This window comes from Vipera berus, assembly GCF_964194415.1.
Source record: "Vipera berus genome assembly, chromosome: W".
NCBI lineage: Eukaryota > Metazoa > Chordata > Lepidosauria > Squamata > Viperidae > Vipera > Vipera berus.
Genome location: NC_138210.1, coordinates 72,980,381 through 73,004,580, shown reverse-complemented (window position 1 = coordinate 73,004,580; position 24,200 = coordinate 72,980,381). Strand labels below are relative to the sequence as shown.

The following is a 24,200-nucleotide window of genomic DNA, read 5'->3' as shown; positions in this document are numbered from 1 at the left end:
TCTTCCAATGATTTTTCCGAGTTTTTTTTATTATTGTTGTTGTTATTATTATTTTTATTATTAAAAAGACAGCCGGGTCAAAGAGCCAAACCTCTCGGAAGCTCCTACAGAGAAGACGCTGGGAGAAGAAGCATCATCTGAGAAGACACCGCCACCATCCTTACGATGCTTTTAAGGTGCAAGGCCATGTGGTAGTTTAGAAGCCACCTATTTTCATATGTGGTGGACTTGTAGAAATATAAAAGCTTTTTGGATTAAAATTTGGTGGAACATTCAAAAGATTTTTAAGAGAAAGATAAAGTTTTCTCCGCAATTGTTTTTATTGGGTATTGTTGTAGACTGTGATGTTAAAGAAACCAATTTGATGTTGAATTTGATAACAGCAGCACAGTTACTGGTGGGACAATATTGGAAGAAGGATAGTTTGCCTACTATAGAAGAATGGGTGTTTAAAGTTTCGAATCTTGCAGAAATGTCTAAGATTTCTGCTTATTTGAAAGATCATTCACAGGAAAGATGTATTTCAGTTTGGAGGAGATGGATAAATTATATTCAGAACAAATATGGGACTAAAAAGTTCCATTTAGCTTATGAGTAGATTTTAGAGGGATATTGTTATTGGTACTTTGTATGTATCTATGTTAAAGGGGAGTTAAAGCACGTTATGAATTTGGTTAATTGTATATTATGCATAATTTTTATTTAGAATATGATTATTATAACTATAATCCTGTATTTAGCTCTGGGAAGTGGGGGGGGGAAGTGGGCGGGCTTGGGGTGGGGGGGATTTGGGGATATATTGTAAAATCTTGTTTTTGTAAAACTCTTTAATAAAATAAAAAAGTTGCAAGGCCACCCGCTTCCCGTTTCCCCTAGATCTGAAAGAATCACGGCGTCAGGGAGGAAGGAAGCGAAAACAGAGGTATCAAGCAAGGCGACTCTGGTCAAAAAAAAAAAAAAAGGTAGACAAGGCCGAAGAAGGTGAGGTGGCCATCAGCTGACCTTGGAAACACGATATGGGACACCTCAGGCTGAAGAGGCTTAGATGGTAAGAAAAGAGGAATATGGGTTTTCTGTAAACAAGGCCCCTGATATCTTCTTCCCCCCCCCCGCTCAGCCCCCACCTGCCATTCCCAAAAAACAGGGGGGAAAAAAATCTTTGGATGTCTTTCACGGTTGAGGTTCCTCACATCTTCTTCACCCGGCTCTCCAAGGCTTCCAGTTCTTTCAAGACTTCCTTGGGCAAGTCCTGGGATACTTGTTCCGTCAGATATTGTCTCACTTCTCGGACCTCCTGTTCCCAGAATTCCTTGGGCAGGGAAAAGAGCTCCGAATAGCTCACCTGGCTGAGCCCCGACAGGTCTAAGGCGCCTTCTTTGGGGACGTACCCAATGGGGGTCTCTTTCGCGCTCTCTTCTCCATCCACCCGGCGGAAGATCCAGTCCAGGACCCGGGAATTCTCCCCGAAACCCGGCCATAGGAAATTGCCGGCGGAATCTTTCCGGAACCAGTTGACGTGGAAAATCTTGGGAAGGCGGGCGCCTTTTCGCCCTTCCATGCTCAGCCAGTGCTCCAGGTAGCGGCCGAAGTTGTAGCCGAAGAACGGGCGCATGGCGAAGGGGTCGTGCATGATGACCTTGCCTGCAGAGCCAGGTTAGAGAAGAGAGAAGAGAACAGGAATGGCAGAGGTGAAAAACTCAGGCTCCAAAACACAGTGAAACAGGCCTGCAAAGCAAAATGGTTGCTAAGGGAAATCGCAACCCATTCTATGACTTCCTTCTTCTTCTTTTTTTGGCCATAGTTGTTAAGTGAATCTCTGAGGGCTAGCACGGACGTTCTTACTATGGGTAACAAAACGTCTGCAACAAAACCACCAAGCTCAGAGAGCACCAAGGACCCCACAGTCCTTCTCCTCCTCCTCTCTGCAAACCCGTCTAGCACTGATGATGTTCCCTAGTTGGGTCATGAAATGTCTGCAAGAAAAACCATCAAGCTTAGAAAGCACCAAAGACCACTCAGTCGTCGTCCTCCTCCTCCTCCTCCCTTCTAGCACTGATGATGTTCCCTAGTTGGGTCATGAAACCTCTGCAAGAAAACCACCCAGCTCAGAGAGCACCAAGGACCCCACAGTTCTCCTCCTCCTCCGCCTCTCACACTGATGATGTTCCCTAGTTCGGTCATGAAAGGTCTGCAACGAAAGCCGTCAAGCTCAGAGAGCACCAAGGACCCCACAGTCGTCGTCGTCCTCGTCCTCCTCCTTTCCACTAAACCCCACACTCCCTTCTAGCACTGATGATGTTCCCTAGTTGGGTCATGAAACGTCTTTAAGGAAAACCATGAAGTTCAGCCAGCCATACCAACAGGCTGAAGAAAAGCTTTTATCCATGGGTGGTTAGGCTCTTGAATGGGAAATAATTTTATAATTTTATGTATGATTGACTTGCGAGGCCGGTGTGTTGTGCAATTAGCTCACATGGTGTAACCAGATGGTGGGTGTGTTGTTTGTTGTCACTGTGAGTTGAGATGGAGGGGGGGCACGAAGGGAGGCTCAGCCAATCTCAATGTATACATGGTTGTACTTTGACAATGAAGGTTCGTTCATTCATTCATTCATTCACCAAGGACCCCACAGTCCTCCTCCTCCTCCTCCTCCTCCTCCTCCTCCTCCCATTCCACAAACCCCCTTCCCTTCCAGCACTGATGATGTTACCCAGTTTGGCTAATGAAACGTCTGCAAGAAGACCACCCCCCTCAGACATCACCAAGGACCCCTCATCCCTTTGGTTGTTCAGCGAGTCGGCTTTCTCCATTTGACTTTCCTTGTCGGAAGCCAGCTGGGAGATTTGCAAAGGAGGAATCCTGTGACCTCGGGATATGGCAACCATCGTCTAGACCTGCCGGTTGCCAGGCTCCCGAAGTTTGGTCACCTGACGTGGAGATCCTGCAACGGTCGTTAAGTGTGAGGATCGGCATGTAAGTCCCTTTTTTCAGCGCCCTCGTAGCTTTGAATGGTCACTAAACAAATGGCTGTAAGTCGAGGACTCCCTGGAGGTACGTTTTCGGCCCCTCTCAGTGTAAAAACACGCAAAACACGTGCGCGCGGGCGCACGCACACAAACACACACACGCCTCAATTCAAAGGCGAGGTGCTGGCTGGAACGCTCAAGCGTATAAGCTTATCTTCCTTCTGATCAATATCGGTCAATTCCTTTTTTATTTTTTCCCCCCATTGCTATGAGGATTAACTTTTCTCTTCCAACTTCGCAAGAGGGAGAACGGCCCCCCCCCTCCCCGAAACGTGCCCCGTTTCGAACCCCGAGCCCCCACCTTTGTGCTCAGCCGCTGCCGTGGACTCTGACCGCATGGCGCTGCCCACGAAGACCCCGTGGCGCCAGTTGAAGGCCTCGTACACCAAAGGCACCCCTGTGGAGGGAGGGAAAAGACGCCAAGAGGTGATCTTGAGAACATCCCAAAGCCCAGAGGTCTGGGAAGACCATTGGTGGCGGTGGGGAGGGGGAGGAAGAAGGGGAAGCAGAGCTCCTAACCTGCTGGTCTCCTGCCACCAAAGATGATGGCGTCAATGGGGACCCCTTGCGGAGATTCCCAATCTGGGTCCATAATGGGGCACTGCCGAGCCGGGGCACAAAAGCGGGAATTTGGATGAGCAGCGGGCGATGGATCCCCTGGGGGGGGAAAAAAGAGGGAAAGACAGAAGAATTGAGACGACCAGATCCCGACAATGATCCATTGTGGGGATCTAGGACCTGTAGGCTCCCACCACTGGGCACCCCTCCTTCGCCTCCAGCCACCCACCTCAGCCCATTTACGGCCAGCTTTCCTTCTCCGCCGGCCCTCCTCTTTTTTAAAAAAAATATATATATTTTATTGATTTTTTTTTAACACAAACACCTTCATATTTAGTAAACAGCGTGTTGTCTGGGCTTATATTGACAAAGTAATCACTAACAACCGGTTTTTACATCCCAAAGTCCACCTTGGTTTTTCTCTCCTTCCAATAATATTCTCCTTGCCCACCTCGAATTAATACAGTTCTGATGAGTTTTTAATAGGTTAACAATTTAAATATAAAGATTTTTCTACCAAGAATAATCACATCGATATGATGCTTTTTTTCTATTTTGGTCAATCTTGGTTGCCTCGTCACGGATCCTCTTTACTGTTCTTATTTAAATTTGTTTTCCCTACAACGTTCAAAACCTTCTTACTGGATTAAAATTTTCTCAAGGTTAATTACATTTAAGTGCTTACTTAAAAAGTAAGTTAAAAAAAAGACACAAAAGGGAAAAAAAGGAGAGGGAGAGAGAGAGAGAGAGAGAGAAGAAAAAAAAGGGAGAAAAAAATGAGAAAACAATATATTACTTAAAATACCTATCCCTCTTAAACTAGTAAACATTTGTTTCCATTTTTTTTCTATTCTTTTTAGCCATAATTCAACCTATGTTTAATTTTTAGATGTCTTGGTGGCCGATGGGCCTTCCACCCCTTGCCTTTCGGTCCGGCCCATTTGCCCAGAGACTTGAGACTTGACAAGACTCCTTTGATTGACTGATTGATTGATTGATTAGCCCTTGGGCCGTATCAAAGTGCAAAGTTCCAAAAACAACTTATTACTAAAATTTGAAAAAAGCAAGTTAAAATCAAATTAGATAAAGCACAATTTAAAACGGAATTGGAATACAATAAAGTGAAATTGGAATAAAATACAATCTAACATGAAATTGACAAGCCTTAGGCCCCCTCCCTCCCTTCCTGCCCCCCCCATGCATTGTCACCTGTCACCCTTGCCCAGGTGGCTACTATTCCCACAGCCGGTCCCCCTCCCTCTGGTCCGGTGACAGATTTGCAAGACCCCAAAACTTACAGAGTGACCGTAGTGGACTTCAATTCCCAGAATTCCTCAGCCTGCCTTGCTTTAAGATAGGTGGACTTCAACTCCTGGAGTTCCTTAGTCAGCATATTTTAATATACATGGGCGAACTCCCAGAATTCCCCAGCCAGCATGCTTTAAGATGGGTGGACTTCAATTCCCAGAAATCCCCAGCCTGCCTTGCTTTAAGATAGGTGGACCTCAACTCCTGGAGTTCCTTAGTCAGCATATTTTAATATACATGGACCAACTCCCAGAATTCCCCAGTCAGCATGCTTTAAGATGCGTGGACTTCAATTCCCAGAATTCCTTAGCCAGCCATGCTAGCTGAGGAATTTTGGGAGTTGAAGTCCACACATTTTACGATTGATTTGAACACTGTTTCTCGTTAGCTGGTCCTCTCTCCTCCTAGCGCTCTCTCTCTCTCTCTCTCTCTCTCTCTCTCTCTCTCTCTCTGTGTCCATGATTTTGCACCCAACTGGTGAGCTCACCTGGCTTCCAAGGTTTTCCTTGCCAGGTGCTGATGGTGACCCCTTCCGGAATCCTCTGATCGATCCCCTCCCAGTAGACGCCTCCTTCGCTAGTCTCCGCCACGTTGGTGAAGATGGTGTTGCGTTGGATGGTGTGCATGGCGTTGGGGTTGGTCCGAGTGGATGTGCCCGGGGCTACCCCGAAGAAGCCGTTCTCAGGGTTGATGGCCCGCAGGCAGCCTAGGAAAATGGAAGAAACACCAGGCGGTTGGTTATTCTTCATAATAATAATAATAATACTGGAAGGGACCTTGGAGGTCATCTAGTCCGACCCCCTGCTCAGGCAGGAAACCCTATACCAGGGGTAGGCAACCTTGGCTCTTTTATGACTGGCGGACTTCAACTCCCAGAATTCCTGAGCCAGCATGGCTCAGCTTGGAAACCTCTCCTCAGCGTGGCTGGCTCAGGAATGCTGGGAGTTGAAGTCCACGAGTCATAAAAGAGCCAAGGTTGCCTAGCCCTGACCTAGACCATTTCAGACAAAATGGCTGTCCAGTCTCTTCTTAAAAACTCCCAGTGTTGGTGCATTCACTGCTTCTGGAGGCAAGGAGTTCCACTGGTTAATTGTTCTAACTGTCAGGAAGTTTCTCCTTACTTCTAGGTTGCTTCTCTCCTTGACGAGTTTCCATCCGTTGCTTCAAGTACTCTGGAGAATGGCTTGACTCCCTCTTCTTTGGGGCAGCCCCTGAGATACTAGAAGACTGCTATCATGTCCCCCCTCGTCCTTCTCTTCATTAAACTGGACAGACCCAATTCCAGCAACTGTTCCTTGTATGTTTTAGCCTCCAGTCCCCTGATCCTCTTGGTTGCTCTTCTCTGCACTCTTTCTAGAGTCTCGACGTTTTTTTTATATCGTGGTGACCAAAACTGGACGCCGTATTCCAAGTGTGGCCTTACCAAGGCCTTGTAAAGTGGTATTAACACTTCACCTGATCTTGATTCTATCCCTCTGTTGATGCAGCCTAGCACTGTGTTGGCTTTTTTGGCAGCTGCCGCACACGGCTGACTCCTTGCCGGGAAGTTCTCTGGATCTCCTTGCGAACTCAGACACAAATCCTTGGGCTCCCTGGGGCCCAAAGTTGTGTCCTGAGGGCCCCTGGGGGGTGTTTGGAAACTCATTTTATGTTGTTGCCAAAAGAGGCACTGAGCTTTGGCCAAAACTAGTCCTCTTTGATGTATTGCGGCTTCACTTAGTGACGGACGTCCTGTTGACATCGTAAAGCGAGGACTACATTTCCCCCCCTAAAACAGCGGCCCCCAACTTTTTGGGCACCAAGGACCGGTTCCGTGGAGAATGGTTTTTCTGCAGACCGGAGGGAACGTGGTTTCGTGTGCTGCCTGCATCCCGCGGACGGGCCTTCGCTTGTTTGCGTGGACTGGTTTCTGGCGTGCCACGGAGCAGTGCCGGTCCACGGCCCCGGGAGTTGAAGACCCCTGCTCTAAAACACACCTGCCTACTGCCATCTCAGCCCCCAACACCCGAGTCACCTTCGCTGTCGAACTTCATCCAGGCGATATCGTCCCCCACGCACTCCACGCGCCAGCCCGGCAAGGTAGGGTTCATCATGGCTAAGTTGGTCTTGCCGCAGGCGCTGGGGAAAGCGGCTGCCACGTATTTTTTCTTGCCTTCCGGGTTGGTGAGTCCCAGAATCTGCAAGAAAGCGAGAGGGGAGCGTGCCACAATTGGACAGATGCCAAGCCCAGAGGGAAAAGCTTCCTTCGCAATAACCCAGGTTTGCCTTGCATGGGCCGCCAGGTGTAGATAACCAAAATCCAGGTAACCATCATAGTTAGAGGCTTCTGCATCTCTCCCTTAGCAGTGAGGAATGTCCCAGGTTCCCAGTCCAGAAGTGGAATTCTGGGAGTTGAAATCCATCCATCTTAAAGCATGCTGGCTGAGGAATTCTGGGAATTGAAGTCCACCCATCTTAAAGCATGCTATCTGGGGACTTCTGGGAGTTGGAGTCCACCCATCTTAAAGCATGCTGGCTGGGGACTTCTGGGAGTTGCAGTCCACCTATCTTAAAGCATGCTGGCTAGGGCATTCTGGGAGTTGAAGTCCACCCATCTTAAGCTCGCCAAGTTGGAAAAACACTCTGCTAGCTGAATGTTTCCTTAAGTGGGTGAAGTCATGTGGGTAAAGCAGTTTTCTCAAGTTTGACCACTTTAAGATTTGCAGAGTTCAATTCCCAGAATTCTGGGAGTTGAAATCTTCATGTGTTTTAAGTGGCCAAGCTTGAAAAGGTTTTTAATACAGTCTGGGGAAGAGTTTCACCTTGTTTCTTCACATCTATCCTGATAAGAAAGAAGTTAAAGACGATGCAATACGATTTATTTTTCTCACTTTGTGTTCAACTGACATTCTGCCATTTTTTTAAAGATAGAGCTGTTCATTTCTCTCGGATTCCAGCCTTTTCATCTTAAATTAATCTTTTACTCTATGCATGACCAAAATGTTAACCTTCACGGTCATTGGTTTCCGTCAAAGGAAATACTCATGTTTCTTATTTGGAAACAGGGGAATCGGTGGGAAAATGCTTTCCCACGGTACATTATTATTATTATTATTATCATTTTAAAAAAATAAATTTAAATCCCAACTCCTTGCTTGCAGGTGTGCAACACACACTTAAGGTAAAAACCCTTCAAGATTTCACAGCTGAGTGTGCTCCGTGTTCTACGTTAACCTGGATTATTGTTTTTTTTTCTCTCTCCCTGTGATGTAGCATATGACATAAGCCCGGCCTGTTCAATTTGCTGAAAATTCAACCTCCTGGGCCAAAAATCCGAACACCGACGAAATAATTCATTAATGCTCTGAATCCTGGCAAATCCACAGCAAATTATACCCCACAATCTCATTCCCACAGCCTTTGCACTGCCCCACCCCTTGCGGGTTTTTCCTGAAGCTGGGGTCCTGTTGCAACCCGGACTCGGGTTCCCATCATCCCCTATCATCGTGCAGTCTGAGCATGATGGGCGTTGCAATCCTGCTCACCGAGATGGCTGCCCGGTCAGCTGAGAAGCTGTTTTTCCAAACCAGACACTCCTGTCCATCGCCCCCCAGTCCTCCCAGTCTCAGGACAATGCCCCCCCCCACCTCCAATCCCAGCTGTCTCTTTCCTACGTCAAACGTCTCCCGATTGGCTTGGAGATTTGGCCGGCGCCTGTCACTCATTAACCAATCAATGTTTGCTCGTTAAATATCACTCCCAGGCAATGCAAACAGCCTCTGTCCTTTGGCCTGATGGACCCAATTTTCTAAAAAAAACCCCCTCACCTCATCACCGGCTCGATCCGGGCAATCAACCCCTGTCCCCCCAGGCTCCTAATGCACCACGCAACCGTTCGCACCCATCCTCCAAAACCCACGGTCCTACTTTGCAATGCCCCAGCGAGTCACCCCTGGCGCAAAAACCCTGTCGCGGGCTGCATGGTGGACTTGCTGTGTGGTTAGCTGGCTTTGGTGGCAAATTGGAACGAGTAAACCAGTCGATCCCAAAGATGCTTTCCATCCCGCCCCCCCAAGAGGCAACTGGATTTTCTGGGGTTTTTCCTTGAAGAGGTTTCGCTTCTCATCCCAGAAGCTTTCTTCAGTTCTGAGCGAATGGCGGCAAGTGAAAGGATTTGTGTTCCTTTGCAGTCATCCGGTCGTTCGTACTCTCTCTGAGAGTCATTAATTTCTGCCTTCAGGGTCATCTTGAAGAGCGCAAACGGGCCTGGAGCCTTCTTGGAGCTGCCGAAAGGACCGTCTTGTGCCCCGGAGGGCACAGAGAAACCCCCCCAACTCTCAGAGGGAGTACGAACGACCGGGCGACTGCAAAGGAATATAAATCCTTCCCTCCTTCGCCATTCAGCCAGAACTGAAGAAGCTTCTTGGGTGAGAAGCGAAACCCTTTCAAGGAAAAACAAAGAAAGTCCAGTTGCCTACTGAAGAAAAAAAAAGCACGTTTGGGACAATTGACAGCCCTGGATGATTGACAATCTCCACAAACTCTACAAGAGCCTTGGTGGAGCAGTGGGCTAATGCCTGCTTAAGTAACGCCAGCTGCCTGCAATTAGTGCAGGTTCGAGTCCCACCAGGCTCAAGGTTGACTCAGCCTTCCATCCTTCCGAGGTAGGTAAAATGAGGACCCAGATTGTTGGGGGCAATTAAGCTGACTTTGTAATAATGCCGCTTGGTTGTTGTTGTTGTTAGCTGCGAAGTCGTGTCCGACCCATCGCGACCCTATGGACAACGTTCCTCCAGGCCTTCCTGTCCTCTACCATCTTCTGGAGTCCATTTAAGCTCACGCCTACTGCTTCAATGACTCCATCCAGCCACCTCATTCTCTGTCGTCCCCTTCTTCTCTTGCCCTCAACCTTTCCCAGCATGAGGCTCTTCTCCAGTGAGTCCTTCCTTCTCATCAGGTGGCCAAAGTACTTGAGTTTTAGCTTCAGGATCTGGCCTTCTAAAGAGCAGTCAGGGTTGATCTCCTCTAGGACTGACCGGTTTGATCGCCTTGCAGTCCAAGGGACTCGCAGGAGTCTTCTCCAGCACCACAGTTCAAAGGCCTCCATTCTTTGGCGCTCAGCCTTTCTTATGGTCCAACTTTCACTGCCATACATTGCAACTGGGAAGACCATAGCCTTGACTATACGCACTTTTGTTGACAGGGTGATGTCTCTGCCTTTTAGTGTGCTGTCTAGATTTGCCGTGGCTTTCCTCCCCAGGACCAAGCATCTTTTAATTTCTTGGCTACAGTCCCCATCTGCAGTGATCTTGGAGCCCAGGAAAATAAAATCTGTCACTACCTCCATTTCTTCCCCATCTATTTGCCAGGAATTGAGAGGGCCAGATGCCATGATCTTGGTTTTCTTAATGTTTAGTTTCAACCCAAGTTTTGCACTCTCCTTCTTCACCCGCAACAAGAGGCTCTTTAGTTCTTCTTCACTTTCTGCCATTAGAGTGGTATCATCATGCCGCTTGGGGGGAGGGGCAAAGCCCTAATAAGCAGGCATATACATAGAATGAAGGCTATTGCTAAGCACATTCATTTGCGCTTTAAATTGCAAGCCGCTCTGAGTCTTCGGAGAAGGGCGGGATATAAATGGGATTTTAAAAAAAACAAAAAACTGGTATATCAGCCACGGACTGAGGGAAAGAGTGACCCTGAGCATGTGCAGAAAGTGCAAAGGGTGTCTGACGAGAAGGAAAATTGAAAAAAAAAGACTGCAGCTTTGGAGTACGGACAGCCCTCAACTTATAACAATTTCTTTAATCAGAGTTTGAAGTCACAGCGGCACTGGCCGCTTTCAACACTTACAACCGTTGCAGCATCCCTAGCGGTCACGTGATCAACATTCAGAGGCCCGGCAATGGGCTCATATTTACGACCGTCGCCGCGTTCCCCCTGGGTCACGTGATCCCCTTTGCGACCTTCCGGGCCAGCTAAGTCGACGGGGGCAAAGCCAGATTCGCTTAGCGACCGGGTGACTAACGTCAGCGGCCGTGACTCGCTTCCCGACGGAGGCAAGCAAGGTTGCAAAATGGGGCAAGACTCCAACGCAACCAAGGCCTTGCTTAGCCACCGAAATCGTGGGCTCAGTTGTGGTCGTAGGTTGAGGACAACCTATAAAAAATGCTTCGCTCGGACCAGTCTCAAGGTGGATTTTTTTTGGGGGGGAGGCAAAAAAGTCAAGTCAAAATTCAAAGACATCCCTTTGAGCATTCCCAAGAGGCAAGGGGGCAATTCTACAAGCAGCTGGGACCACCGGGTCTGCCCCCCCCTTTCAATGCAGAAACAAGCACACACACCCTTCAACCTCAGCCCCTCCCCGCCCCCCACCCCCACTCACCAGCATGTGCTCGGCCAGCCAGCCTTCGTCCTTGGCGATGCAAGAAGCGATCCGGAGGGCGAAGCACTTTTTCCCCAGCAGAGAGTTGCCCCCGTAGCCGCTCCCAAAAGAGACGATCTCCCGGCGATTCGGCACATGGGCGATTAAGGTCTTCTCCGGATTGCAAGGCCAGTTGTTCACGAGGTCTTCTGCAGAAGAAGGAGGACAGAGCAGAACAGAATAAATTCAGAACAGAATACATTCGGAATGGAATAAATTCAGAATGGAATGGAATGGAATAGAACGGAACAGAACAGAACAGAACAGAACAGGAATAGAATAGAACAGAATAGAATAGAACAGAATAGAATAGAATGGAATGGAATGGAATAGAATAGAATAATTTTAGAATAGAATAGAACAGAACAGAATAGAATGGAATGGAATGGAATGGAATGGAATGAGGAATAGAATAGAATGAAATAATTTTAGAATAGAATAGAATAGAATAATTTTAGAATAGAATTGAATAGAATAATTTTAGAATAGAATAGAATAGAATAAATTCAGAATAGAATAGAATTAAATTCAGAATAGAATAGAATTAAATTCAGAATAGAATAGAAGCTGGAAGGGTCCTTGAAGGTCTTCTAGTCCAGCCCCCTGCCCAAGCAGGAGGGCCTATACCATCTCAGACAAGTGACTGTCCAGTCTCTACTTAAAAACCTCCAGTGATGGAGCGCCCAGTAAGACACATTAGGGCCCGCACATCAGGATTTAAACTCAAAAGGTCTTCTTGCATGTTTGAATTCCCCTGCATGCTGGGGATTCCAACATATGCCTGGGCCTCGAAACAGGGAATTCTGGGAATTGAAGTCCTAAACCTCTGGAATAATGGCCTCCAACTTTGCACATCTGGAAAATATGTTTATCAATAGCCACAATTCCCACTAAGCTAGTTCAGGATTTTTGGAATGGTCTACTCCAGTATTTCTCAACCTTTAGCAAATTTAAGATGGTGTTCTTCAACTCCCAGAATTCCCCACCCAGCATGCTTTAATATACATGGACTTCAATTCCCAGAATTCTCAGCCAGCATGCTTTAAGATGCTGGCTGAGGAATTCTGGGAATTGAAGTCCACGCGTCTTAAATGGGAAAAAGTCCATTGTAAGGGTGCCAAATCAGACAAATTCTTCTTTTTTTCCTTTCCCCCCCCACACCTCCTCTTTGCTAGCCTCGTGGCGCACCCACCCACCCCCTTTGCTCACCGCGTCTTCACACACGTCGCATGGACGGGGAGAACCAAAGAGGGGGCTTACCGCTTAGAGGCAGAGGCCGGCCCACCGAATGCAGGCACTTGACGAACTCGCCGTCCCCGAGCGCGCGGAGGGCCGCGGCGCCCATTCGCGTCATGATTCGCATGCTGGCCACCACGTAGGCCGAATCCGTCAGCTGGATCCCGATTTTGGAGAGCGGGGAGCCAATGGGCCCCATGCTGTAGGGGATGACGTACATGGTGCGCCCTGCGGAGAGGCGACAGAGGAAGAGAAGTTGAGCGAAGAACGAAAGGCGCAGCGGCGGGGGACGAGTAAAAATCTGCTGGTCTGGGTGTGTTTCAGCGTCTCTTTCGATTAAATGCGACTAAGTCCTCGCTTTACGGCCGCAACTGAGCTCGTTTCCCCCGCTGAGTGAAAACAGTCGAGAAGCGGGTTTGGGGCCCCGTTTCACGACTTTTGTTGCCACCGTTTCTGACCTGACTTCTCAAAAGGTCCCAAAAGGGTGATAACCCCCCCCCTTTCCGGGACCGTCGTTAAATAGGAACCCGTTGCCGAGGGCCCGAATTTGGATCACGTGACCGCTGCGACGGTCGTTCGGTATGAAAAACGGTCCTGAGTCCCCTTTTTTTTCCCCAAGCGCCGTCGTAACTTTGGACGGTCATTAAATGAACGGTCGTAAGTCCGGGGCTACTTGTAAGGACACGGCGTGGCGTCTCGGTGGAATCGCAATTTCCGTGGGGCTCCCACCCTTGGCGACATTCAGAAAGTCCGTGAAATGCTGAGAACTCAACGTACGACCATAATGGGAGTCGGACCGTTCCAGTCGTACGCCGCGACGGTCGTAAAATGGGTGGGGTCACAGCTTGCCTTCTGGATCTGTACAGGGAATTCTTGACATACGACCGCAAGGATGCTCTGAAGGCCCATAAGCAGGCCCACGTTGCTGAGTGCCTGCAGTCCGGTCATGCAACCTCAGAGCGGGCCGGACCTTCAGAACTGGAAATCTGGGTTGTACAACCCCCACCCCCATTTTGGGTCACTGTTAACTCTGAATGGTCACTGAAGGACTGGTCGTAAGTCAAGGACTACAAGTTTGAGGCGTTTCCCCTAGTTTCTAAACACTTGTTTTTTAATCGTAAGTACCAACTGGAAGATAACAGTAACAATAATAGAGTTGGAAGGGACCTTGGAGGTCATCTAGTCCAACCCCCTGCTCAGGCAGGAAACCCTATACCATTTCAGACAAATGGCTGTCCAGTCTCTTCTTAAAAACTTCCAGGCTTGGAGCATTCACAGCTTCCTGAGGCAGGTAGTTCCACTGGTTAATTGTTCTAACTGTCAGGCAGCTTTTAGAAAAGAGTTTTTCAAATTCGGCAAGTTTAAGACTGGAGGACTTCAACTCCCAGAATTCCCTTCCTCCTCCTCCTCCTCTTCCCTCCCTCCCTCTGTAACTCCCCCTCCTCCTCTCCCCCCTCCTCCACTCTCTTCTTCCTCCTCCTCCTCCTCTTCCCTCCCTAACTCCCCCTCCTCCTCCCCCCTCCTTCCAGAATTCCAACTCCCAGGTTTCCACAAGTGGCCGGAGAACTCTGGGAGTTGTAGTCCACCCATCTTCAACTTGCGGGGTTTGAAAAAACGCAGCTCTAAACAGCATCAGCGAATAAACCGAATAAGAAATAAGGGATAAGAAAATAAAACCCTTTAGCACGGATGGGTAAACCGATAATGATAATAATAATAATAACAATAAGTTGGAAGGGACCTTGGAGGTCATCTAGTCCAACCCCCTGCTCAGGCAGGAAACCCTATACCATTTCAGACAAATGGCTGTCCAGTCTCTTCTTAAAGACTTCCAGTGTTGGAGCATTCACCACCTCTGGAGGCAGGTTGTTAATAATAAAAATAAAGTCGGAAGGGACCTTGGTGGTCATCTAGTCCAACCCACTGCTCAGGCAGGAAACCCTGTACCATTTCAGACAAAATGGCTGTCCAGTCTCTTCTTAAAAACGCCCAGTGTTGGTGCATTCACCGCTTCTGGAGGCAGGTGGTTCCATTGGTAAATTGTTCTAACTGTCAGGAAGTTTCTCCTTCGTTCTAGGTTGCTTCTCTCCTTGACTAGTTTCCATCCATTGCTTCCGGGAAGAGGCATTTGAAGTGGCAGGATCCAGTTGATCCATCAAGGAAATGGATGAAATGGCTGGACAGGAATTGCCCCCCGGGGTTCAAATCCCGCCCCCCTCCGCGTTGATCCTTGGCACAGCCTCAAAACTGGAGCCCAGTTTGTAACTTTTAAAAAGGGAATTTTGTTGGAAAAACCCACCCCGTCCCATTCACCTTTCATGCAACCAGGAAACCGATCATCCACTGCCTCTTGAAAGGTTTTGGGGTTCATCCAGTTGCCCAGCTGCCCTTTGACCCCCGGGGCCGTGACGGGGATGGTGTCCCTCTGGTTCTCCGTAACGATGACCGTCCGGCTCTCCACCCTGGCCACATCCTTGGGGTCGGTTTTCGCCAGCCAGCTGCGGAAGGGAAAGGAAGGATTTCCGAATTTCGGGGGAATTTCGGCTGCCGGTGCTTTTGGCCAGCCGGACTCCAACACCCATCCTCCCCAGGCAGGATGGGAACTGGCGTACTCCCCACTCCCCAAGGCAGACGGTGTGGGGGGGGGAAGTCTTACCAGTTCTCGTATTTGGTCAGCAGCTTGATGACTCCTTCCGATTCAAGGAAATTCAGGATTTTGCTGTTCTCCTTCTCCGTCCCGTCGCAAATGTGAAGGCTGTCCGGCTGGCAGAGTCGCACCCCTTGCTCCACAAACTCCTGAGCCCGGCCGGAGAGTTTGGCCAAGTCGCCGTGGAGCACGCGGGGAGCGTGGGCCCAACGCACCGGCACGGCAGACCATCTCCTTAGCGAAGAGGCTCCTCGGCTGGAAAGAGGGAAAAGAGGGTTAGAAGAACAAAGGAGGCCAGAAACCACCATTAGCCCCCCCTCCCGCCACAATACGGGCAGTCCTTGACTTACGACATTCCATTTAGTGACCGAAAAAAGGGGACTTAGGGCCATTTTTCACGCTTACGACCGTTTGCAGCAACTCCCTTTCCTCAGGGAAAGGGCGGTATATAAATGTAATAAAAATAAAATAAAATAAATAAATTTTTCATGCTTACGACCGTTTGCAGCAACTCCCTGGTCACGTGATCCTCCCCCCCTCCACAATACAGGCAGTCCTTGACTTACAACATTCCATTTAGTGACCGAAAAAAGGGGACTTAGGGCCATTTTTCACGCTTACGACCGTTTGTAGCAACTCCCTTTCCTCAGGGAAAGGGCGGTATATAAATGTAATAAAAATAAAATAAAATAAATAAATTTTTCATGCTTACGACCGTTTGCAGCAACTCCCTGGTCACGTGATCCTCCCCCCCTCCACAATACAGGCAGTCCTTGACTTACAACATTCCATTTAGTGACCGAAAAAAGGGGACTTAGGGCCATTTTTCACGCTTACGACCGTTTGTAGCAACTCCCTTTCCTCAGGGAAAGGGCGGTATATAAATGTAATAAAAATAAAATAAAATAAATAAATTTTTCATGCTTACGACCGTTTGCAGCAACTCCCTGGTCACGTGATCCTCCCCCCCTCCACAATACGGGCAGTCCTTGACTTACGACATTCCATTTAGTGACCGGAAAAAGGGACTTAGGGCCATTTTTCACACTTACGACCGTTTGCAGCAACTCCCTGGTCACGTGATCCTCCCCCCACACACACAATACAGGCAGTCCTTGACTTACAACATTCCATTTAGTGACCGAAAAAAGGGACTTAGGCCCATTTTTCACGCTTACGACCGTTTGCAGCAACTCCCTGGTCACGTGATCCAAATTCGGCCACTTGGCAACCGGCTCATATTTATGACGGTTGCCGTGTCCCGGGGTCCCCTTTTGCGAACTTCCGACAAGCGAAGCCGTGTCACTAACTTAACAACTGCAGTGATTCATTTAACAACCGTGTCAAGGAAGGTGGTAAACCGGGGGGGGCGGGGGGGGAATTCACTGAACGCACGTCTCACTGAACAACAGAAAGTTTGGGGGCACAACTGCGGTCCGGCCGGCCGTTGATTTGTTGAACCACACAACCGCAGTGCGCTGCACTCTCAAAAGCCGGAGGCTCTTTGGCGAGATTGTGTGTTAATCTTGCCCAAACCAGGGTGTGAACTTTGTGCGCGCCCAGAGAGTGAGGCAACCTCACTTGAAACAGTTGTGTGTACAAACCCAGCCCGGAGGCTGCAAATGGACACGTAGAAAGGAGGGTAAAACACACACAGACACACACACACACACACACACACACACACGCACACAAAACTCAGCAGGCTTAAATAAACAGCCTTCGATTTAAAATTTAAATCCCCTTTAAGTAAACTGATCCGGTTGCAGCGAGGAGAGGCAGCGAAGGTCAGCGCGAGAGATAGCAGGCATCTGCAAATACGCAATTTAGAAATAATTTTTCGTTTGCGCGTCTTCCCCTTGCTCCCCGTGCGCGCAAGCGTATGTACAGTCGCCTTTATAGTCTAATTCTGCAGTTTTTCCATCAGAAAAAAAAAACACGCCATTGCGGGCTTTAGCAAACTTGAAGAGGGGTGGACTTCAACTCCCAGAATTCCCCAGCCAGCCAGAAGCTGGCTGGGGAATTCTGGGAATTGAAGTCCGCCTATCTTAAAGTGGCCAAGGTTTGGAAAAAAAACACGCATGACTGTGTTTGCGAAGGTGGTCCAGCTTTGCAAATCCAAGCAAGACGGCTTCCCAACCCTAACCCTGAAAAGCACCCCGGGGCAGGACAAGGAGCAACGGATGGAAACTCATCAAGGAGAGAAGCAACCTGGAATTAAGGAGAAACTTCCAAACGGCCAGGACAATTAACCAGTGGAACAGCTGGCCACCAGAAGTCGGGGCTGCTCCATCACTGGAGGGTTTTAAAAGAAGAGATTGCTATATCCATTTGTCCGAAATAGCACACGGTCTCCTGCTTGAGCAGGGGGCTGGACTAGAAGACCTCCACGGTCCCTCCCGACTCTATCCTCATCCTCATCTTCCTCCTTTTAAAGAAGAGATTGGACACCCATTTGTCTGAAATGGTCTAGGGTTTCTTGCCTGGGGTTGGACTAGAAGACCTCCAAGGTCCCTTCCAACTGTGTCCTCATCCTCATCTTCCTCCTTTTAAAGAAGAGATTGGACACCCATTTGTCTGAAATGGTCTAGGGTTTCCTGCCTGGGGTTGGACTAGAAGACCTCCAAGGTCCCTTCCAACTGTGTCCTCATCCTCATCTTCCTCCTTTTAAAGAAGAGATTGGACACCCATTTGTCTGAAATGGTCTAAGGTTTCCTGCCTGGGGTTGGACTAGAGGACCTCCGAGGTCCCTTCCAAGCTCTATTCCGATTTGTCACCCGCCAGAAGCACGAGTCAGCATTACTGCCTTCTGTACATGCTCTATAAATGCGCGGGCGTGTTTCAGCTCGGCCCACTTGGTTCTGACCTACTACAGGCCACATCCTGAGCAAGCTGAAACGCAAGGGGTGGGGGGGGAGGGGAAACCCTGAGAAAACTGGAGGTTGGCAATAGCTAAAAAGTGTCTCCTTAATTAAATACACACAACCAGATTTAATCTGTCTTCGGGGAGGCTTTGAAGAGCAGGGGCAAAGTTTGCGATAAAACTTTGGCAGAGTTTTCCCCGCAACGCACAATTCTCACAAGGGGACGAGAGAGGGGGGGGAAGGGAAGGGGTGGGAAGTTTTCACGCGGGCCTCGTGGCGGGGGGTGTCAAAATCGGGATATTTTCTCCCCCAAAATGTTATCTCGGATATTTTTTTTTATTTTGATTTTTTTTGTTTTAAGGAGAAACGGAACGAGGTGCACAAATTGCACACACCAGTACGAACACGCAAGCCGCAAACTCGCCGTGCTGGCAGGCCTGTTCCCAGGAGGGCGGCGTGCAATTCCCACGCCCGCTTCTCAAGGCTGCCCACGGATCCGGGGTGCTTTTGCAGGTCGTCCTCGACTTACGACCGCCAAAATTTTAGCCCCAAAAGGAGGGTCACTAAGGGAGGCTTTTGTTAAGTGAGTTTCGACCCCCTTTTTTGCCACAGCGGTTAAGTAGAATCGCCGCGGTTGTTACCTTAGTCACCTGGTTGTAAAGCGAACCTGGTTTTACCAGGGCGTTTTGCCCCGCTTTACAACCTTTCTCGCCACCGTCGCTAAGCGAATCAGTGCAGCTGTTAAGCGGGTCACACGGTTGTTAAGGGAATCCGGCTTCCCCCATTGACTTGACTTGTCACAAGGTCGCAAAAGGGGATGACGTGACACCCCTGGGACGCTGCGACCGTCATACCTACGAGTCAGTTGCCAAGCGTCCGAATTTGGATCATCTGTCCGTGAGGATGCCGCAACGGTCGTAAGTGTGAAAAAACGGTCGTAGGTCACTATTTTCCAGTGCCGTTGTTAACTTTGAACGGGTGCTAAATGAACTGTTGTAAGTTGAGGACTTCCTGTATTTTTGAATTTTAATTTTTAATTTTGTTTTCGGCACCCCAGCTCTAAAGCAACTCCGGGCCCTTTTGTGCCGCTCAGTTGCTCTCACAGAAAGTCCTCAACTTACAACGGTCCATTTAGCGACCGTTCAAAGTTACAACGGCACTGGGCAAAGCGACCGGTGAGCGTTTTTCACCCACACGACCACCGCAGTGTCACCCTGGTCCCCGTGATCCAAATTCAGATGCCTGGGCAACCGACTCGTATTTATGACGGTCGCAGCATCCCCCGGGGTTCTCGTGTTCCCCTTTTTGCGCACCTGCCGACGGGCAAAGTCGACCGGGGGGGGGGGGGGGGAGGGGAGCCAGATTTGCCTAACAACCGTGTTATTAACTTAACAAACGCAACGATTCATTAAACGACGGTGGCGAGAAAAGTCGTAAAGTGGGGCAAAACTCACTCCACAAACGTCTTGCTTAGCGACAGAAATGTCAGGCTCCGTTGTGGCCGTAATTCGAGGACTTGTACGCTGAGCCCTGATGCTCGTTTCCTGCCTTCCAGGATCTTCAGAGGAGTGGGGAGGGGAGGGGAAATCCATGCCACGGATCTGCTGGTCCGGTCGTGCTTGCAACCACGCCTTGCACGCCGGATCCCGGTTTAGTAGAGCTGTCCTTCCTCCCTCCTCTCCCATTGGCTGCTCGCCCAGGAGGGAACCGGGTTTGGCCAGGCACCAAGAAACCAAGTTAAGAGCAAGGGGCAAACGTGTAGGGTGGACTTTCATCCTCAGGCAAAAAAAACTTCTCCGCTCCTGGCAAACGGGTTGATTCCTGAGATCCAGGAACATGTTTTTCCCGGTTTAACTACATTATTCCCGTCGGCTCCAACACCACCACTTTTCCTGTGCACAAATCCTCCCCGTGAATTAAAAGGAAGCTGGCATCTTGCCACACTTTGCAATTACACACAACGCTTAAGGGCAGAGGGGATCCATTCTGCTGGCGTCTTCGCAGGCCGCTGTTGTCGTTTGATTTTTTATTTTTATTTTTGGCAGTAGGATACACAGCTCGTCCTCAAGTTACGACCGCAACGGAGCCTCAGATTTACGGGGCTAAGCGAGAAAACGGTTCACGGAGTTTTCGCCCCGTTTGGCGATCCTCCTTGCCGCGTCCTTAAGCGATTCAATGCAGTTGTTAAGTCAACAACTTGACACAAGGTTGTTAAGCGAATCCGCCAAAGGGGATGGCGTGAGCCTGGGACGCCGCAACCGTGGTAAATATGAATCACTTGCCGAGCGTCTGTTGTAAGTCAAGGACTGCTTGTAAATTTTGTGGATGGTTCTTTCGCCACTGCAGCTGCTACGCCCTTTACAAGCAGTCCTCGATTTACAACGGTTCACAACCGCACTGAGAAAAGGGGACTTACGACCGTTCTTCATGACTGTGGCAGCATCTCCCACGGTCACGGGATGCAAAAGTCAGGCGCTTGGCAACCGACTCATATTTACGACGGTCTCCGCATCCCGGGGTCACGCGATTCTCCATTTGCGGCCTTCCGACAAGCAGGGTCAACGGGGCAAGCCGGATTCACTTTACGACCCTGTGGTTCACTTAGCAACCGCAGGGATTCTCTTAACAACGGTGGCAAGAAAGGTCTTCAAGGCACTCCACAACCGTCTCGCTTAGCGGCGGAAATTTTGGTCGTTAGGTGGAGGACTATCTGCACGCAGGGCCCTTAAACGGAGAGCGTAGGATCCATTCTCGTGGCGTCTTCGCAGGCCACGGAATTTTTTTTTATTTTTCTTTGCAATAGGATATATATCTTGTCAAGAGATTTAGGTTAAACCGTTTATGTGGGGGGGGGGGGGAAACACACCGGATAACTAAGGAGGAAAAGAAATCGACTCCGATCTCAAACTGAGCAACTTGAAGAGGAATGGACTTCAACTCCCAGAATTCCCCTCTCCAGCATGGGGATTTAAAAACCTACAGCGCTTTAGGAGACATGGACTTCAGCTCCCAGAATTCCTGAGGCGGAATGGGGATTAGAAACTTGAGTAAGTTGAAGAAGAGTGGCGATCAACTCCCAGAAGAGCTGGCTGTGGAATTCTGGGAGTTGAAGTCCGTTCCTCTTCAAGTTAATCAGCTCGAGAAATCTTGAATTAGAAATTGTAAAGGAGACCACCAGGAAATCTTAGGGTGCTACGTTCTGTTCGAGAGTCAAAACAAAACAGAACATTGCAGGAGAAGACTGAGGCACACCATTGGCCAGAAGATGTGATGATGATGATTAATATGATTAAACTAATTAATCAATTAACCCTTTTCAAATTGTGTACAGCCAATTAGGATCTCCACCCACTGAATTTAAGCATTAGGAAAGCCCCAATTGCGGGGCGCAAAAGTCTTCCCAACACTGCTGCAACGTTGGTGCCTCCTCAACCCATTTTACAGCCTGGGAAACTGAGGCTCGACATTTCCCCCCCCCCTTTCTTCCCTGCTCCACTTGGCTGCCTTTGGATGTATTTTTTTTCTCTCTCTCTCTCTCTTTTAAAACAAAGTTTTAAAACGGTTGCACAACTGCCTTTACTAGGAATGTTGCAGCCAAAGTGTACTGCAGATGACAATGTCCGAGTTGTGTCATCGCCTTGTGCAGTTTGTGTCCAAATGCCACACCGGGGAGGCGGGCAAAGGCTAAGCTTTGAGGTGCAAGTAACCCCCCAAAGTCATAACTTAACAGGATTCAAACTGGGTGCAAAGGCATTTGGGCGCAAAGCTGAGGTGGCAGGGTGAAGAGCCGTTGTGTGTGTGTGTGTGTGTGTGTGTGTGCGCGCGCGTGGGTGTAAATGGCGCGAGAGGGGGCTAGGGAGGAGAAGGAAGTCAAAGTACCTTCCGGGTTTTTGTATCCAACCCAGATTAACTGTATCAAAACTGGAGAAAATCATAAAAAACAGAAGAGGAAAGCTAACATGACTTTAGGAATGAATTTGTGTGTGAAAGGTTACGAAAGGGGGGGGGGCTAGTCCCTGGTGAGGAGGGTGACGTGGAGAAGAATGGAGGCTGAGCGACTGTAGCAAACCAAGCGGGCATTTCCTAAAACAAGAAAGAAAGAAAGAAAGAAAGAAAGAAAGAAAGAAAGAAAGAAAGAAAGAAAGAAAGAAAGAAAGAAAGAAAGAAAGAAAGAAAGAAAGAAAGAAAGAAAGAAAGAAAGAAAGAAAGAAAGAAAGAAGGAAGGAAGGAAGGAAGGAAGGAAGGAAGGAAGGAAGGAAGGAAGGAAGGAAAGAAAGAAAGAAAGAAAGAAAGAAAGAAAGAAAGAAAGAAAGAAAGAAAGAAAGAAAGAAAGAAAGAAAGAAAAGAGCCAGATGTACAGACAGGAGAACCAACCGATCGATCTAGCTTCCAGTTCTCGCCTTTGGGCTCTCTCCTATTCACACAACCCCGGGTTTTCTCCCTGCACCCTCGCCTTTTCTGAGACCTGCCTATAGGACCCAGCAGCAGGCAGGGAGGGGAGCCGAATAGGCGAGGAGGAGGAAGAGGAGGAGGAGGAGGAGGAGGAGGCCAGCTGGGCAGGTGAGAAAGGAAGGCAGGAGGGTCAGGTCCACGGAGGATGGGGTCAAGGAACCCCTGGAAATAACCGGGGGTTGGGTGGGTGGGTGGAGGGGAAGGAAAGGACCCCGAAACGACACTTGCAGACCTTCTGGATCCTTACCGGGGAGATCCCACGTTGTGCCCATTTCACAGGCAGCCAAACTGAGGCTGCAGCGCAGAGGAGGAAAGAAGGAAGGGAGGGAGGGAGGGAGGGAGGGAAGGAAGGAAGGAAGGAAGGAAGGAAAGAAGGAAGGAAGGGAGGGAAGGAGGGAAGGTAGGAAGGAAGGAAGGAAGGAAAGAAGGAAGGAAGGGAGGGGAAGGAGGGAAGGTAGGAAGGAAGGAAGGAAAGAAGGAAGGAAGGGAGGGAAGGAGGGAAGGTAGGAAGGAAGGAAGGAAGGAAAGAAGGAAGGAAGGGAGGGAAGGAGGGAAGGTAGGAAGGGAGGGAAGGAGGGAAGGAAGGAAGGAAGGAAGGAAAGAAGGAAGGAAGGGAGGGAAGGAGGGAAGGAAGGAAGGAATGAAAGAAGGAAGGAAGGGAGGGAAGGAGGGAAGGTAGGAAGGAAGGAAGGAAGAAGGAAGGGAGGGAGGGAAGGAAGGAAGGTAGAAAGGAAGGAAGGAAGGAAAGAAGGAAGGAAGGGAGGGAAGGAGGGAAGGAAGGAAGGAATGAAAGAAGGAAGGAAGGGAGGGAAGGAGGGAAGGTAGGAAGGAAGGAAGGGAAAGAAGGAAGGGAGGGAGGGAAGGAAGGAAGGTAGAAAGGAAGGAAGGAAGGAAAGAAGGAGGGAAGGGAGGGAAGGTAGGAAGGAAAGGAAAGGAGGGAGAAAGAGAGGAGGGAAGGAAAGAGAGCGGTCTGACCCGGGTCAAGGACGCCGTCTGAACCAGGGCAAGATCTCCACGCAGCGCAGCAATGCCAGCGAGCCGCGGGAAACCACCCCCCCCCGCTCCCCTCCTCCCACTCCCGGGGGGTGGAAAATGCAAGGGGACCCCCGAAAGAGGCGCGCGCGTGGGGTGGGGGGCGCTTGGCTCACCCCACGATCCGCGTGTAGGGCGCCGGCATCGCGTCCCCCGGATCGGCAGCAGCCCGCCAGGCTCCGGCTCGGCGCGGGGCGTCGGGTTAAGAAGGGCGAGGGCTGGGCCGGGTTCCCGAGCCCGCCCGCCCGTCTCATAGGCTGCCCGGGCCAGGCCCCCCCCCCCGCCCGGCGGCCGCGTCGGCATCTGATGGAACCCCGCCCGCGGGAAGGCGGGGTGGGGGTGGGTGGGGGGTGGAGCTCCTGCCCATGTGCAGAGGGCAGGGCGCCACAGGCGGTCCTCGACTTGTGACCGCAGTTGAGCCATCTGACCAAAAGGAATGGCAAGGAAGGCACACACACACACACACACACACACACACACACACAAACACACACACACACACACACACACATAAACACACACAAACACAAACACACACACACACACACACATACACACACACAAACACAACACACACACACACACACACACACACGCCGCCACCGCCGCCCTGCACAGGGATAATAAGATAGGTAGACCCAGGCCCAATAGGGGCAACTGTGTGAGGGATGGAA

General features: G+C 49.7%; 1 protein-coding gene across 1 annotated transcript; it reads right to left on the bottom strand.

Moving 5' to 3' along the window:
* Positions 1-1,182: 1,182 nt before the first annotated feature.
* On the bottom strand, positions 1,183-23,786 carry LOC308676172 (phosphoenolpyruvate carboxykinase [GTP], mitochondrial-like). Its single transcript, XM_081341928.1, has 10 exons — positions 23,643-23,786; positions 15,188-15,433; positions 14,845-15,029; positions 12,556-12,759; positions 11,257-11,444; positions 6,907-7,069; positions 5,380-5,598; positions 3,546-3,683; positions 3,328-3,423; positions 1,183-1,641 (listed from the first exon to the last, which is right to left on the bottom strand). The coding sequence occupies exons 1-10, from the start codon at positions 23,669-23,671 to the stop codon at positions 1,187-1,189; spliced, it is 1,923 nt and encodes a 640-aa protein (XP_081198054.1). The 5' UTR covers positions 23,672-23,786; the 3' UTR covers positions 1,183-1,186.
* Positions 23,787-24,200: the final 414 nt, after the last annotated feature.